Here is an 18,295-nt window from a genome sequence, read left to right on the forward strand (position 1 = left end):
TTATTGCATTCATTTTTCTGACAGTTCTAAGTCTGTGCCTGGTGGATGTTTAATTTCATTAAGCTCTGCCTTGACCTGCGTTGAGTCGGTGCTATCTGAGCGAGAGTGGCGTAATGGAGTGATCCCCCAACCCCAGTGCTGCCCCCCTCCCTCCCCAAAACAAATCTTGGCCACTTTCACGGAACGGAAAGGGCGAGGCTCAGGAAGCCCCCAGGCCCCGAGCCACGTGGCTCAGAGCAGACACCTCCACACTGCCGCACCAGCCAGCGAGCAGTGGATGGGAGGTTTAACAAAATATTAATGTACTTATTCTTAGTTTTTTCGGTAAAGTCACGTTGAAGAGAAACAACAAAATAACAAAATATATATAAAACAACGTGACTTTACCGAAAAAACTAAGAATATGAATTACTGCAGTCACGAAAGCTTTAAATCAAAATTTATTAATGTACTTTTTAAAAATATAAATATATGATTCAGGAATGTATCACCGAGTCTAAAGGCATTATTTTCTGGAGGGTCCTTCATCGTTGAGGTGTCTGGGAAAATGTGTGTCTGTGTTTGGTTTTGTGTGAGGGGGCATGGTGAAAGTGGGTTGACACTTGCAGCTCAGATAGAGTCAATGCACACACTCAATGCAATAATTATAATTTAAGAATCTGATTTCATAATGCGCATTCCATCCTAGGATCCCAATCCAGTGAACCGATGTGGACTGAACCCATTGCTGTAGAGTCTACTGGTCAACACCCGGCGTGTACTGGTGGGCCATCCATCCAAATACTGACCGAGGAATTCATTTTTCGTCTTTGCCATCGAAGGCCACCCAGCGTTGGTTTGGTCAGATGGCCAAAGACTGCCCCCTACTGCTGTGCACAGCGACTCAATGCAACTCCAGTCGCAGGGCCCAAACGTGCTATACGTAGCGATGATGTGCTTCTCAATGCAAATCGTAAGCGGCTCGTCTTTCTTGTTATCAATCCACTTCTTTGTCAATCTTCCATCTAAATCACGATTTATGCCAAGTTGTAGATTCCCTACAATATCTTTACTTGAAAGTTGCATTTGACATGCTACATATCCGTGTCTGTTTACATACTATAGTAACTCGCGCAAAAATCACCATCAATCGTTTTCATCACTATGTAGATTATGAATAACTGTCCATCAGGAAAAAATATATAGTATTAATTCTTATCAGACCCAATGGTAGTTAAAGTGCTGACTGCAACCTATATCCACCATCTGGCCTGCGCTTTCAATATGGGCCATTACCAGCAGTCACCAAATGTTATACTTGTTATTTTTAAGGCTAGTGTTAAGAGTTGTTATTCGGTGCTTTTACACCACTGCCAATGCAGTATCACCATTTAATGTCAAAATCTATTTTGGGGTTTCTGCAACCTAATTTTACTTTATTAGAAGTAAATTTTTAAAGTAATACGTCAGTTCACTTTTGTGACTGGACATGTATTCATATTCTTGGTTCTTTCGGTAAAGTCACGTAGAAGGGAAACAATAAAATAATAAAAAGACAATAAAATTATCACGTTTCGACTGCAACACAAGCAATCATCATCAGGTGTGAAAACCACAGCAAGAAATTTTTCAAATTTTTTTGCTGTGGTTTTCACACCTGATGATGATTGCTTGTGTTGCAGTTGAAACGTCGTGAGAATGTTGTTTTATATTTTTATTATTTTGTTTCCCTTCTACGTGACTTTACCGAAAGAACCAAGAATATGAATCCCTGCAGTCACGAAAACTTTAAATCAAAATTTGGACATGTATTGTATACTTACTGTGCTCAGTCTCGATTGACTTTGTCACGTGGTTACTTTCGCACGGATTTCTATTCGCTCTATTGCTGTATTTAAAAATATACTTTTTGCCATTTTGGTAAGCCACGTCACGCTTGCAAACGAGACTCGTTTCAAGTTCTCACCCTGTTAAACAAAATAAACTTAAAAATACTTCTGCTTTCAAGCCACCCTATGCGGTGTTTTATAATTAACCTTGTGCAGCGGCTTTTCATTACGCATCTCAAAGCTCTGTACAGACACAGTAGCAGCACTCGGCACAGAAGTAATTACATTATACATAAAGAATCCATTGACCAAATTAACTAAAAATGTAATAAGCGGAAGCGTGTAAGTAGGTTTTAAGACGCATTTAAAAAAATGTCCAGAAACGGCGATCCCCGATGTCTCGTGGAAAAGCGTTTCATAGCCTGGGGGTAACACGGGGAAATATCTCGGTCACCCACAGACCGAAGCCTCGACCTGGGAATGTAAACAATAGTTGTTATCCATGGGGGGTTTGTTTATCGGTCAGTGTCGGTTGATAAAAGAGGTGGGTCAGGACCAGTTCAGATCTCACTTCCACTGATGCTCCACTTCAGCCATGGCTTGACGGTTGCGCGTAATTGAACTCCCCGGCTGCGCGAATCGCCGCGCTACTCTTACCCCTGTCGTGTTACTGCTTCCTACCCTCCAATAAGGGAGGTGTGTGTGTGTATATATAAAGTACGTGCGGAAGTTTACGAAGCAAGAGCTGTCTACCTGTACATGCTTACTTCTCGATTACCTACTTTATTAATGTAGAACGCAAGCGAGTAAAATGTATCTAATTCGTTCATTCAATTTAAATGGATTGCTTATGAACACTGCTGCTGAAGTATCAACTGAAATTATAAACAGTTTGTAAACAAAAAAAAGGTTCACTTGTACAATTCACATGCGTACAAATGAACACAAAAACACTTTAAGTTTTCGATTTTAATTCACTAAATGTACACATACCGTTTCAGTAATGCATCCACGTCTATTCACATCTCCGTATAACTTTGGTCTGCTGAACAATGAGCCTTAAAGCAAGAGACATGTTTTGTACTGCAATGCATGACTTACAAACACAACGCTACGTTATACTAACAAAAAGATAAAACGTAAAAATAAAGTAAATAACACGATTAATTTCACAATACTTAGGTTCCGACTGAATTAGGTCAAACAAATCTACTTCAAAAACATTGTATACAAATTGCAAACATATAAAATAGCTTCATATAGAGTTCAGTGTTGATATGTACAGTATTTGATGGGCATACGGAAGGTCACGGAGGAAGACTTGGAATCCACAGTTCTGTTCATTGGGCTCCCCCCCTCTTCCGAGATTATTTTTCTTACCTCAATGATCATTCTCATCAGCATCAACAAGGTATACATTTACACACGTCCCCTCCCTCCCCATCCCCTCGCCAAAAAAAGTAAAAATGACTGTGCAAAAATGGTGGAATGTGGATATGGTGATGAGTCTATGAAGAACGCGCATGACAAAACGCACCCGCAATTTTTTCGATTACATTTGTTTTTGTTCATGCTTGCAAAATGACACCTCGCGGTGAGAAATGACAAAATGGACAGATGATCAAATCTACAGAATGCGGCACGATTTTTTTTACTCTAAATGGAAGACCCGATTCTCACGCTAACAAAAAAAAACAAATCGCTCAGAGAGCTTATTAAATTAATTAGCAGCAACGAACATGAAACACTGGCTGAATGAGGACAAATTTACCGAGTAACTTGAAAAAATAATCACAAAATGTCGATTTTTTTTCTTGCTTCAACTTAAACCGTGGCTTCGTCACTTATAAAACCATACGCTCGACCCAAACCGGCCACCCCCTCCACGGTGATGTTTCAAACAGAGGCGGAGCATTTAACGCACGACACGCGAATTCCACATAACCGCATTGCTCATGGGCTATTTTTACACCCGGGGTTGAGCCTTAACAGCCGCAGTTAAATGAAATAGCTTGGAGCAGTGGCTGCTTCCTCCCTTGCCTATGATACTCGCACCGTTTCAACTTTGCGCATCTGCCAATTACATCCATTTACCTGCAAACTTCAGGACTCATTCATATTTTTAATGGCGGGGAAAAAAAGCAATTTCCACACATTTTTAGTAAAAACGGCAGAGGCTGTTATCTTGCTGCTTCAGTGATTTTTTTTCCTGCCACAAATAAACACTGATCTCAACTTGGCAACCGATTCGGCAAATGAGATAAATGTGCATTGCATCTGTCTGTTAATTGTTCTAACGCGCCAAGCAGAGCTGTGGTGGAGAACTGTAAGGGAGGTGGTGCGAGCCATTGCTACCCATCCCCACTTTCTGTAAAAAAAACGAAAATGAACACACGAGCTTTCCGTTTAGACGAACACCGGCTCTCGTCGTTGAGTAAACCCGCCCATAACTTATCCGTTTCTCTTCACGCGAGTTACCTGCACCGAAACACAGCGAGGACCACTAGCAATAGTGTAACTGTGTGTAGTGACTCCACATTTAACAATGTAATACATTACATTTGTCATCAGGTACCATGAGATAAGAACGAAATAATAAGCTTGCATAGGAACAACAGCATTCAAACACTGCAATTTAACAGTCTACCAGCCAACGGTCAACCGAATGAACTGCATAGACACATTGAGCACATGACTACACAGCTGACCCGACTCCTGTCTGCGACTACCTTGTTTAAGAAAAACATTCGCACCGGAACCTGAATGCTGCTTTACCGGACGCACGCTGAAAAATACTTCACGTTACACACTTGTCACTTGCAACTGCCGGTTTAGTTCAATGTCGACGGGAAAACTGACGCCAGTGACCCCCGACTTAAGGCTCCACACTGATGAATTTGTGACTTGCTTCACCCACTGGACAGCATTTCAATTCATCTGCCGCTTGTGGCAGATGGCCGCATCAAACACAGCTTGCCTTTTGAATGTGCAAGCCGTACGTTGAGCTCATCTCACACCCGCTCAACTCCTCAAACAGCTTCTGTGGGAAGTTTTCACAGACTCTGAAAACGTTTCCTCACGCAGATACAGTTCTGCAGAAGCTGTTGCAGATTACTATAAAACATTAATGGGCAAAATAGTACTGAAATAAAAAAAAAGATTACGTATAGCGATAAACATTCAGCCGAGTTTCTCAAACAGAAACGCAAAGGCACTGCAAGTTTGTCTTGTGGAAGTTCACCAACCAGGACAGTTTTATAATCACAGTACTCTGACTTTTGAACAGAATGCATTACTCCAGACGGCTAAGAACTTCATTTGTGGAACACTGAATGGGCCAGTTTTGCCAGCCAATGCTATGCATATGAGTTGCAAAAGGACGGGAGAGGCACTGTGTAACTCGGGGGAGGGAACAGCAAACAGATGAGGCGACTACGAAACGGTTTCTCTCCGCAGGGAGAGGGGGAAAGAAAAAAAAATCATTCTTTCACCAACCCCGTCTCCCCTGTGGCGTCGTCATGTTCCCTGAATATTCAGAATGATCGTCTGGAAAGCTGTGCAGAATCCCAGCGCTCCTGTACCCTACAGGGCCCAAGATTGAGGTCTTGGGCAACGGTCGTGCGGCGGGACGCAGGTCGGTCTACGCGGCCAGTAATCGGCCGTTGGTGCCGCTGGTGCCCCCACACGTAGCAACCCGCCAAGCTTCGAGATCGGTTCCAGTGACTCGCGCGTGATGGGTTGCGCTGCCCAGAGGGCTTGGAAAGACAGGGGAAGAAGGTGCCCAATCGCCATTTTCACCCACCCTTTCTCATCGATTCATCCTCTGCTCCACTGCTACATAGTAAAATTATTAACGAAAGTAAATGCGCATAAAACACGAATAGTGAATTAGATTAATTATATAACTCAACGGGAATACTTAATGAAATTCAAACAAACCATGCAGAATTTCCTGTAGGGTGCCAGAATGGTTTAAATGTACAAAGATGCGTGAGATTTTTTTTATATTGTACAAAAAATGTTTCCCCCCCCCCCCATCGGTAGTGGCAGATAGCTACCAATATGGAAAGGTTTACAACTTCCCACCCCACAATGACGGATTTGTGCAAGTGAGCAACCCTTTTTTAATCATGTTCGACCAATATACTCGTCACTCTAAAGTTGTCACCTTTGTGCCACTTAAAGCCCCTAACACATGACCACTTTCTGTTTCTCCCTGCGCATGCTGCCGGACCATATAAGCATGTACCTCATAAGCATTAATCCAATTATCGTTCATGTAGCAAGCTGAGACTGAATTAAGCAACTATTTTTGCTAAAGACAGAGGTGATAATACAAGGGGAGGTTACTATTAATTTCACCTATTGTGGATAAGCTTTCACATTTGGGATATAGGCTATAGAACTGGTATAAAATCGGCTACCCTCAGGGTTGCCACTGGGTCTATGAAATGCACTTTACAGCAGGCAGATTATTTTATAATTTGGTGACGCATTGATCAGGAAAGAGCAAGTGGCTGCGTGATCTGTACCACTGCGTTGATTTATACATGAGCAGCATGTAAATGAGTCTGCTGCAGCAGATACAAACCCAGGACATTAGCGCGCACAGGAAATAAAAATAATCTTGGGCCTAACACTGGGAACAGGTGGCAACCGGAGAACCAAAGTTGTATTAAAACATGGATAAAGTGATAACAAAAAACATGTCCATATTGCTATCTTGAGTCTTCTCCAATACGTTGCAGCACGGCGATTTTTGCAGTTCCGAAAGTTGTAAATATCATTCATGTCGATTTACAGTGTCTTCAAATGAGTTACAAAAGCCATCGGGTACAAAAACTAAGACGCTCTTGCCGATGCAATACAGGCTGCTTATACTCCAAACAGGAGAAACGCAATCCCCCCCCCCCCAGTTAATAAGGCAAGAAAATGCACATCTGTGAGCTCCCCATCAGTGGCATACGGTAAACCCACAGGTGTAGTGTGAACCAGCAAAACAGACCGGCTAAAGTAATAAAAACTGCTTTGAGTGTTAAGGCATCAAAGTGTCGACTTCAAATTCTGAACGCACGACCAGATTTGGGCATGTCTCGTGCCATGTGGCGAGGTCGCAGGGACCAGCAGGTTTAAGCGGGTTGAGCTAGAACGGGATCGTGGGGCTCGCAGGTTTGGTTTTGCGACCAAACGTCTGTTTGCTCGACTGCACTGCTGAGAACGGCGATGGCAGCACGTGCTCCAGGTCTTCCAGCCCGTACCCGGACGTCTCGTCTCCCTTCTTATCGCCACTCGGCTCAAGGAACTCGTGCGCGAGGGTGGTGAGGTCGCGCGCCGACTCGGCGAACGTGAACCCCTGCCCTACGCCCATGCCATACGGCTGCAGCTTGGCGGCGGGCACCGTGTGGTAGGACGGTTCGCCCGATAGCGAGGAGCCAAAGTTCTGGTGGTGGTGGTGGTGGTGATGATGGACGTGGTGCGACATGAAGGGCTCATGCGGTGCACTGAAGTACACCGGGGTGGCACTCACGTCCCCGTGTGCGTGCCGCCCAGTCGACATGAGCTGCCCAAACGGGATGCCTACGCCTACTCCAACCCCGACGCCGGAACTCAAAGCGGTGGCCGTCGTTGCCGCCTGATGGTCGTTCTTACTGCTGCGGTCCAGAGCCTGCTGCAGGTACTTGTAATACTCCTGCAGCATAGCGGCCTTGTCCGGCGACGCCGACTGCGACGTGACGTCGGCCGCGTCGCGGTGCGTCGGTTCGTGGAGACCGTCGCCCATGCCAAAGTCATCCTTGGCCGAGTAGTGGTCGAGGATTGTCTGCAGCACCTCGTCCGGGATACCCGAGCCGACCTTGTCCGGGTCCGCCTTGATGTCCAAGATCAGGCTGGGTACCTCCATCGAGGCCACCTGCAAGTGGCCGTCGTCCATCATGGACTGGTTCGACACCACCATGATGGGCTCGGGGGCGATGCGCGGGGAAGTGCTGATGCTAACAACGCTCACGCCGCCGACGTTCACGCCGCCGACGCCGCCACTGCAGTTCCCGTTGCTCGCCGCCTGCAGGTAACGCCGCTTCTTGAGGAACTGCATCGCGTCGCCATAGGTGTTTCCGCTCGTCTCGTGCTGCTGCTGTTGCTGAGCATGTGCTTGTAGCTTGTTCGCCGGCTCGGATGACGACTTGTCACCCTCGGCATCGGTGGCAACAATGGCACCGGGGTCTCCGGGCAGCTTATCCTCGTCATGTAGCGCGCCCTTGTGCTGCTCGTGGTGCATCACCGTGAGCGCGTCAATGGGCACGGTGCGGCTGAGCTCAGGAGAGGCCCGGCGCCGGCGCCCGCGGTTCGCCTTCTTCGGCACCAGCTTTGGCGTCAGCGCATCCTCGCTAATGTCGACGAGGTTCAGCGAGCCATCCTCCAGCTGTCCGCCCATCTCAATGATGCACTCCACGTTCACGAGCCGCTTCTCGCCCGTGTACCTACCGCCGGGAAGACCCGCGGTGTTTTTCTTCTTCTTGCTGCCACGGCCCGAAGCCGGTGGCCCGGCGGAACCATCTGCCGCGGCGGTGCCGGACACCCTCTTCTTCCAGCGCCGGGGACCCTGGGTGGTCGCCTGCAATGCGTCCATGCCGCCGTTGATGCCAGCAGTGAAATCTCCCGCATTCATATCATGCTTGCCAGCGAGTGGCCCCTCGTGGCACATGCGCTTGTGCTTGGCGAGCTGGTCCGTGCGGGAGTAATACTGTGCAAGAGCGGTGGAAGAAAGACGACAGCCATCATGACCGTCTCCATTTGATACCCATGTAATCATAATGTAGTTAACTAGATTTGTTTTTTTATCTGGTGTGAGACAGTGCAGTGTGAGTCCTGATCTGAAATTTTGAAGATCTTTGGTCCCTCACCAATTCAGATAGTCCCCTTAATTATCTGCAACATATCACCCATTCTCAGCATTCTGCATCAATTCATTTGGCCTATTCCTAAATTATAATCGAAACCTATTTGTTAATCAATTGCTCTATGAAGGCCACCCTACATCTTTCTTTCGGGGGTTATAATTTCAAAATTTTGCTATGCTGGTCAGTGAGGACTGGTGCCAGGGCAGACAGGTGAGGAGTGGTTCAGATACCACTCGCCACGGATGCTAGCGATGGCTAGAAATCCAACTCAGGCCAGTGACACGGCAAAGGAGCCTAGCGGCAGCGGATTCCCCTCTTGTTGAGGAGGTTAACGATTCCAATCCAGCGTGTCGTCCTAATTAACACTGCGGGTGTATTAACAATGAAAGTATAAGTCGTCTGATTTAAAGTTTTCGTGACTGCAGGGATTCATATTCTTGGTTCTTTCGGTAAAGTCGCGTAGAAGGGAAACAATACAATTTTTTTATTGTTTTATATTTTTATTATTTTATTGTTTCCCTTCTACGTAACTTTACCGAAAGAACCAAGAATATAAGTCGTCTGCTTCGCGGTGGCCTGTAAAGATTCTGCAACGTCACTCACACTGTGTGCCGGCGTCACGGTCCAAATTTGAAAATGACCTGCAAATAGACTCAATTGGAATATACAATCATCTCCAACTATTGCGAAATATTGGTAGGATTCTCCTGAAAAAGAGTGGGGTTCTCCCGGGTAAAGAGGCATAATAGGTAACCAGGTTTTTATTGCAATGTCACCGCTTCACACTGGCCAATTCCTTTGTATTCTGACGTACGAAAGGAAACTGGAGAAAATGCAAATAGCTACAAATTTAAACGTCCCGTACGAACAGGTAAGCCCACTACCAACCCATCTCTTCTGCGTCATATCCCAAGAGTGTTTTTTGCATACCTGGTGGCAGTAGTCGCACTCATAGGGCTTCTCTCCGCTGTGCGTCCGCTTGTGCCTCTCTAGGTGGTACTTCTGGATGAAGCGCATCCCGCACTGCTCGCACGTGAACGGCTTCTCTCCTGCACGCGACGGACGGGGGCCAAAAGTAAGGGACCCATCTCCTTCATGCTACATTCACTTGCATTGAATTTCCACTTCAGTTTAGCCGTTGCTTTGTTTTGGTGCACTTGACTCTAGGTTTTAAGTTAGATAATAAATAAACAGCCCTTTGATCAATCCTGCAAGATGAAGGCGTTGCCATACAGGAGTTGGTCAATGGAGGTTGTTTGACCATACTTAACCCTGCTGGTCGGCGTGGGTTGGAAGGCATCGGGCCAGGACCAATTCAGATATCATTTGTGACCGATGTTAGCCGTGAGCGGTAATCAAACTCAGCTCGTTGGGTTCACAGTGCAATGCGTTAACCACTGCATAAATGCTCCAATCAGTTTAAAATGTCTTAAAATGTTAAATATAACCTCACAAAATATGCTGAGGCAGGGTTATCGAATGTACAGCCCTTCAGTGACCTTTATGGATGCTCATGGGATGGTGCTGTCCAATGCCTAACATTTAAAGCTACGACGCAGGCATGCACTGCAAAAAAATGTTGTACCCACATGCAATCTCCCTTCTTCCTGCTCAAGTCTGCCACTCCCCCCCCCCCCCCCCCCCCGGTTGTTTGGCTTCAAAGAGCAATACGGTCGTAAACTCATTCCACTACCTCCGTATTTACGACACCGCTACTATAACACCGAGTTGTAGGTGTGGCTCCTTTCTGGGTTTGCAGAGCTGGCCGAAGCGGCTCGGAGGCCAGGATGTTTTTTGATGCCGCAACACAAAGGGCACGGGCTAAAGGCAAATGCTCGGAGTGACAATGGGGGTACGGGTTGCAGGGCTCACCACTGTGAATCTTCTCGTGTCTTTGCAGAAGGTACTTTTGAATGAAGCGCATGGTGCACTGGCTGCACTGGTACGCTTTTTCACCTGGACACGTGCAACAGGAGACAGATGGTGTTTAACAAAAGAAAGTGAATGAAAGTCGAGCGAGTTGTCCGCGAGGAGTCTAAAAAGAACGCCGAGAGATGCGGTAAACATACCATAGACAAAGATACCTTCTATGCGCACGTTTGGCAAGAAATAATACATTTATTTAAAAAGTTACAATAACAACACATTAAGATGTGCGTTTGTCATTCAATAAATGTATATGCAACTGATATGCTGTTACATGTAGGCGAATGGCACGAACTAAACTGTACACAAGGTACAGAAATTTTTGAACTATAAACAAGATTGTACAAAGAGGACAAACAAGTACCTATTCTTCAAACAAATCCCAACTCTGAATCGTGACAATTCACTGGAAGGTGACAATTCAACGCCTCCAACTCCCTTCCACATGGCCCGACACTCGCTAACGATGCGTCAAGAGTAGCGGCGTCATTTGTGAGCACTGGGCCACATGAAGAGAAAACTGGAGGCACACTGTAGGGATGTCGGGAGTGAAGGCGGAGATGGGCACGGAACAGGAAATGCGTGGAGTATTGGAAAGAAAAAAAATCACACAAAATGTATGCAGTAAGAGAAAGCAGACACAGAGACATATTGGAGTGAAATGGATAAGAGAAAGATACGGCACGGAAATGTATGAAGAGAAGCAGAGAGAGATATGGGCACAAAGACATATAGAGTGACAAGCTGACACTGCAATGGAGGTATGGAGTGAGGAGAGAAGCTTTGAAGAGAGAGAATTATGGGAGAGGCAATGAGAGTGAGAAAAAGCAGAGCCGAACAAAATGACAGCATGGATTTTATGGCAGGAAATGGCATTCCCGGACACAAATGTTTTTGTTCCAGTGCCCTGAATGTTAGATCAAGGTTTCACAGATATTCATCAAATCGCTATGTGGGGAGGCGCTTATCTTTGCATACCTAAAGTACATCATGTGACAATAAAAACAAAGTCAAAGGTAAACACAATTAGAAATGAGGATAATTATTACAGCAAAATGTATTATGTACCACTCGTACCTAAAAGCAGCACCAATCAAGACCCGAGTGAAGCACTGAGTGAATCACTGAGCAGAGCACAGGCGCATCATCTGCAGCACCAAGTCACTTGGGTCATGTCCAAATTTGATTGTGTTTACACACGAGCATAAAAAAACACTTCACTCCTAGGAGCGGCATATTTGATACCACACAGCAAACTTTTTACATTTAGAATCATGTATTTTATTTATCCAAAAAATCTTGAGCGTAAAGATTTTTTTCAGGATGTTTTTTTAAAATATATTACCAATTCCAGTTAAGGAGTGTTTTGTTTTGCATCAGAAAACAGAGTGCCCAAAATACCACTCAGAGCGAGTGTGCATCCAAAAACGACCAGTCTGATATAAGGGTATTCTTGTAAAAAGTTTTCTTTGCAGAGGGCCCAAGAATGAATTCAAATGCTTATTGCAGGCCACACATGAACACACACCTCAGTTACTTTCCCCACTGCCAGAGACTCTTGCATTGACAGTGGTGACTGATTGAGCACACTAACACTGAAACAGTGTTGTTGCCAAGTCAAAAATATTCCCTCCAGTACTCGATTAATGTAGCCAAGTTGCTTGCAGCGATGCTTTCATAAATATTGTTTTTGGGCCGTTTCAAAGTTGAAGGACAAAATGTGGCCCCAAGCTGTACGAAATAAGGTTACAGACCTGGTTTGATCAAGACTGCACGTTTGCAAGTTCCCAAACCCCGAGTTAGGGTGTCCAGGTCAGGCTGAAAGTTTTCTTTGAGTCCAATAGCTCACCCGTGTGAATGAGAACATGACGCTGCAGGTGGTAGTTGGTGCGAAAGGCGGCACAACAACGCTCGCACACAAACTTCTTGGTGCCCTTTGGGACTCCAATCTCATCCTCCCCTCCTTCTCCGGCCAAACCCTGAAAACAAGGAGTTTTTCACCATCAATTACCGTGAGCGCAAAAAAAACACGTGGACCAATAATGATGAGAGTGGTGAGATCTTCAAAAATGTGTTCCTGTGAATCAAGGTCAAAATCCGTAACTATGATATTTCGATTTTAAGCTTTCTATATTACCCAGGTAAGCCTCAGCAAGTCAATGAACTAGATCATTCGGAAATGTTACATTTGTACAAGTAGTTCTTACAGCCCTTTTCAATCCAGTATCGGATAGATCTTTCGTGCACCGCATCAGTCGTGACTGTATTTTTGACCATACATCAATCACGCTGGTTATCGCAGGATGGGGTGGGAAATGGGGCCCAGGACTTGTTTAGAGATCACTCATTCACCAAAGTTGGCCATGGCTGGCAATCAAACCCAGGTCGTCGGGTTCGTAACACGGTGTGCTATTCACTCCGCTACCACCCCGCTCCAATAAATGTATAAAATAGTAAATATTTAATTTACAACAGGCACCTTCGCCGCTCGTGGCTTCCGTTTGGCCTTCTTCTTGGGAACCTGCCTTTTCCTCTCCTCCTTCACCCTTGTGTCGCTGTACATGTTTATGTCACCTATGGAGTGCTGTGCCTAGACACAAATGGGATAAGAAAACTTTAGTTTTACATCCATAATCGTTGTACTCATCACATGTAAAGTACTCAAGAATGCCTCATATCCGAAAAATATATATTTTTCTAACATTCTACTAATTTCTGCTTTGAGTACTTCTGCGTGAGATAAAAGTGGAGTGCTGAGAAAATACATAGGAAAATAATCAAAATCCACACACGTTGGAAACTATATGGGATCATGATGACCATTATCTAAGCAAGCTTCGTTGAGTCTTTAAACTATTTTCCAGTTGAGTCCTGTATAAGATATTTCACCAATTCTCGTAATGTGAATTTGAATAAACGATGAAAAACTGAAGTACCCAGATGGGTTCAGCAACCGAAATACTGTTCTGCCATCTTCTGCCCAACTTGTAGCCTAACGGGTTGGGAATTTCACCAATATGCATGATCCAGCAACCCTTGCATCAATCACCTTGTTATGCTGAAACCTTCCTGTGCCCTCTCCTACAGGCAACACTTGTTGCTCTGCAGTGAGACGTGTCATACAAACGATGTATCTCCACCTCTACATGATCCACCACCACCATTAATAAGGCTACCAGACCCTGCAGTCCCCATGCCCCACTTCGCACCATGTCATCTGGAACCATGAGCTCGTGTTGCAGAATAAGGCATCCCTCTGTTAGGTCCTCTGTCGGATTGTGGTCATCCTCCTCGGTGCCATCAAATGCAAAGGGTCCGCCACCACCAATCCGGCCAAACCTGCAAGTCAAAAAAAATTGCAAGCATTGTGGGTGGTTAAAACCCTACATCACGGCTCAAATGTATACCTTGCAGCACAACAAGCCTACAACTCCTCCTATTACCAGTCACTATCTCATCAAAGTACTAACTTACAGATCTGACCATTCAGAGAAATGTGGTCATCCGGTAATCTTTGACTCTGCTAACCAGGTTCAATCCCACGAAGCTTCTCATATTCGAACAGATCAAGCACATGCATAGTGATCCATTTATATTCAGTCGTATTGAATGTCAACTCGTCATATTTTTAAAGGACCATGGTTTAACTACGGCCACTCCAGACGGTGCAGCACTCACCTGTGACGAGGGGTGAGCGACATGTGCATGCGCTCCCCACCCGGAACCTGCATCCCAGGTCCCGCACAGGTATCCGCAACGCCCAGACCGTGCATGTGCATGTGCGCCGCCGTAGCCGCACCACCACTGCCATCGCCCGCCTTGTACAGCACGTGCACGTAGCGATCTTGGCCTGGACTGCTCATCATCATGCTTGCTGGCGGCCCGGTCTCGTAACGCGGGAAGAAAGGAGGTAGGTATGTAGTAGGGAGGTAGCGGAGGGCGCAGGTTCATTCAGCTTTGCGTAGGACTGGCGGCGGTGGTTGCAACGGCGGTGGCGAGAGCGGCCATCATCGGTGTCGCCTGCAACAGCACAGGTTCGTTAGTCACGTTTTGTCGTCTGCCATGGCTGGGGAGGTAAGTGTGGAGGGTATAGCGATGTAAGTACTGAACCCTTTTCCGTTCGGAGACGTCTGCAAGTTGCAGGGTGGGTCCGTTCATCATTGCTGAATCTCGGAATGTGCAAGCCGTTTGAGTTAATTTTATTTAGAGGCATAGCGCCGTTATTTTTAAAGACATTGTACTCACCGCAGAGAACTGTAGCGACACGACCGTACTATGGGAGCTGGCGCCAAACTGTGCCACACTCCCTCCCGCATTGGCCTTGCGGAAGCCTTGGTACCGAAAACAAGTTTTAAATTTTAGTTTACTTCTGGTTTTCTTCCGGTTCCGTGTAGATCATCGGAACGGGAAAAGATTTTCAAGCCACGTATTTGTCTGAATAAGTACTATTTGTTTGCAAATGGTTTGGAAAATGTATAGAGTGCATACACATTATGCATTGTTCTAAAGACCTTTCTTATTAAATGGATACAAAAATACACGTTACTTATATTTTCACAAATTAATTTAATATGCAGTGACTAGGTTAAGTGACGTGGATGATTCCGTACGATTACGTCTATAAAAAAAGCTATATAAATAAAAAAGAATCAGCTACAAGTGAAGCGAAAAATACCATTTTGGAAATCAATGTTACCCACTTTAAACGAAATCAACGGATACATATGTCCATGTTCTATCTACTGCCCAATAGATGTTGCAGAAAGTGTACATGACTGTGCGAGTCTGCGTTTTAAACACTCTTTACTTACGAACGCAACCGCACAATGAGTAGCTACATCTCACACATACACACACGCTAAAGTTGCACATCACTACCACGAACTACCATCATCACAGCACAAAATGAATAACTTTTGGCGGTGTCCTTCCAAAAATAGCACTAAAACAACGGTAGGTTAAGAAAAACAACACACAATTAATGTAATTGTAAATACTACATACAAAGGACTTCTATCGCGAGCATCGATTAAGTCAAGCCCCCACGCCAGGTCGCCATTGTTACCGCATCTCCAATTAAGCAACGCCGCGCAACGTGCTCGATTGGGACGGACTCGTGGGAGACCAAAGCCAGGTTCAGGAACGAGAACTTGGGGAAAGGCAACTTTGGGACGAAGCGTATCGTGGGCAGCGCGAGAATCAATCGGATAAATCTTTATTTAGACTGGAGAAATGGCGAGAAACACCGCCGCTACCGCCACCGTTGTGCACGGAGAGAGAGAGGGGGGGTAAACAAACGCGAGCACAAAACGCACCACGCGTGTTGATGTACAGTACGCGCAGACAAATAGCGTGGTCGATAGCAGCGCGGTCAATAGTAGGTGGCGCGGTTGGTAGTAAGTAGTATCGTGGTTGGTAGTAGCGTGGTCAGTTGTAAGTCGCGTGGTCAATAGTAGGTAGCGTGGTTGGTAGTAAGTAGTATCGTGGTTGGTAGCAAGTAGTAGCGTGGTTAGTAGTAGCGTGGTCAATAGCAAGTATTAGCGTGGTTGGTAGTAAGTAGTAGCGTGGTCAATAGCAAGTATTAGCGTGGTTGGTAGTAAGTAGTATCGTGGTTGGTAGTAAGTAAACGAGTTTGTCTCAGTCGACGGCTTTAATGTTCGGCGAGTTTTAATGCACAGTGTAAATATCACTGCGAAGTTTGTGTTTTTTAATGCGTACTTATAATAAGGTTTACACATTTCTGTTATCTGCAACAATCAGCTGAATATTAATTGTTCAATCAACAAAACATTTCCTCGACTTTCATATCTATTGTTACACACAATACCGTAGACCGTGTTTTCCTATATTTGGACGTTCAAAATCCTTACGCTTGCTCAGGGCCTCGATTTTTGCACGGTAAACAATACGTAACAAGTCCCACACATTTCTCCTGCTCCGACTCGAACAAATACCCCCAAGAAGCAGGACCCTCGTGGCAAACAAACCCTAACGATTCATCCGGGGGCTTTGTGCATCAATCACACCACGGTGTGCCGTAATTACACATCGGGCGTCATCCACTGCTGGATGGCGGCTTGTCCACGCCATTGCGCGATTTCTCCGCACCTCACTTAACGCTACTGGCCGCGAAGGATTTGGAGATGTATCATTCTCGTGTTCTCAACAAAAATTGAGGTTCAACACAATTTATGCCGTATTGTGTGTTTTTTTAAAATATATACTGGGGTGTTTTTTGTTGTTGTTGTTTGTATTGTAGTAGCGGTATTGCAGTGTGGTAATGCGTTGTTACTATGGTTAGGGTTTTGTAACGTGATATTTTCGATTGATAGTTATTGCTTTGTGATGCCGTCTTGCACCGTGGCATTGATCCCATTGCGATGTTATTGTGCTATGGTGCCGTTTTCCAACGGTAGCATTTTAGAGTAATGCTGCGTTATTCTAACGCGGTACAACACCGTGGTATTGTAGTGTACTGTTCTACCACGGCCACGCATTGTGCGCTGCAGTGGTACCGTCTGCTGCTAATTAAGAGAAGGCGCACGCTTCAACAGCGTTCTATTGTGCTTCATCTCCCACGTCCAAGGCTCCTTCTACACACTCCACCTCCACCCTAGGCAGTCTGCCCATCTCCCCAGCGCTTACCGGGGCCGTGGCAAGCTCGCAAGCAGCGCGCGAACGCCGCGGGGGGGCTTAAAACTGCCGCGGGGCGACATCGTTCGAGGAACCTTGACGCGGCCTAGTCAGACCACGGCCTCGGCTAGTTCCCCCTGCCGGACGAGAGGCCACGAGCCCCGGGCCGGGACGAGGCCCTCAAAGCCCCCCCCCCCCCGACCCACCACCCCCCTCCCTCCTTTCTCCTCCCCCCTACAACTACGATGGGATTCGGCCAATCGACCCCCAACTAAATCGGCGCGCGTCTACCGCTATTCTGGGATGTTGAAGGCTGACGAGGCGGCGAGAGAGGATTACCACGCGGCGGAGTCGTCTTTTTTGTTACCTTTTTTTTACCTTTCCCGCGACATGGAGAGCGACGAACGCAGGAGGAGGAGGCGGCGGTGGTGGTTGGTGGTGGGGGGGGGCTCGAGGGGGGGATTCGAGAGGGGGGGGGGCGGTGGTGGCAATGGCGGAGCGGCCGCGCGCGCCGCTTCAACAACTTCCCACAGCAGACGCGCAAGCGCCGGCGGCCGCCGATTGGTCAAGTCCGGGGAGGGCGCCCGCCAATCGGGGGGGAGGAGCCTCCCCCCGCAGGCGTTGCGCGGACTCCGCCTGCCGCAGCGGACGGCGCCTCCGGGCCGCCTCCCCTCCCGGCGCCCCCTCCTCGGCGTGGGCCAATGGAAGCGCGCGGCCCCGCCTCCGGCCCCGACGTTGGCCAATGGGAGCGCGCGGCGCCGCTGATGCGCTGTGGGAAATGCGGGCGCGAGGGTGGTGGTGGTGCTGCTTGCTGCTGCCCGCCCGTACGCACGCCCTCGTGTTGTTGTTGTTTGCTTGCCCCGTTATGAACGCACTTCGTTATTGATTTTTGAGCAGAGGTTTATTTTGTTTTTGGTTTAACACGTAAGGAGGCTTTCGCGACCAATATCCATGATACAGGCTTTTCTTGGGTTAGATCGCGTGAATGTGTGTCGTTAAACCCGCCACCACCCGACACAGCCATTTAGTAAG

General features: G+C 46.7%; 1 protein-coding gene across 2 annotated transcripts; it reads right to left on the minus strand.

The window, feature by feature from the left end:
* Positions 1 to 2,762: 2,762 nt before the first annotated feature.
* On the minus strand, positions 2,763 to 17,840 carry LOC116948720 (zinc finger protein 148-like). Of its 2 annotated transcripts, none has more exons than XM_032965713.2 (8): positions 17,642 to 17,840; positions 14,309 to 14,650; positions 13,840 to 13,969; positions 13,110 to 13,220; positions 12,480 to 12,609; positions 10,577 to 10,660; positions 9,635 to 9,753; positions 2,763 to 8,547 (listed from the first exon to the last, which is right to left on the minus strand). In XM_032965713.2, the coding sequence occupies exons 2-8, from the start codon at positions 14,497 to 14,499 to the stop codon at positions 6,952 to 6,954; spliced, it is 2,361 nt and encodes a 786-aa protein (XP_032821604.1). In that variant the 5' UTR covers positions 14,500 to 14,650; positions 17,642 to 17,840; the 3' UTR covers positions 2,763 to 6,951. The 2 variants fall into 2 exon arrangements, with proteins under 2 accessions (XP_032821604.1, XP_032821603.1); XM_032965712.2 differs by having other exon boundaries at positions 17,631 to 17,840.
* Between the last annotated feature and the right edge of the window lie 455 nt (positions 17,841 to 18,295).

Source organism: Petromyzon marinus, chromosome 34 (assembly GCF_048934315.1).
Source record: "Petromyzon marinus isolate PM22_M1 ecotype Great Lakes invasive population chromosome 34, UKy_Petmar_22M1.pri1.0, whole genome shotgun sequence".
NCBI classification, from domain to species: domain Eukaryota; kingdom Metazoa; phylum Chordata; class Hyperoartia; order Petromyzontiformes; family Petromyzontidae; genus Petromyzon; species Petromyzon marinus.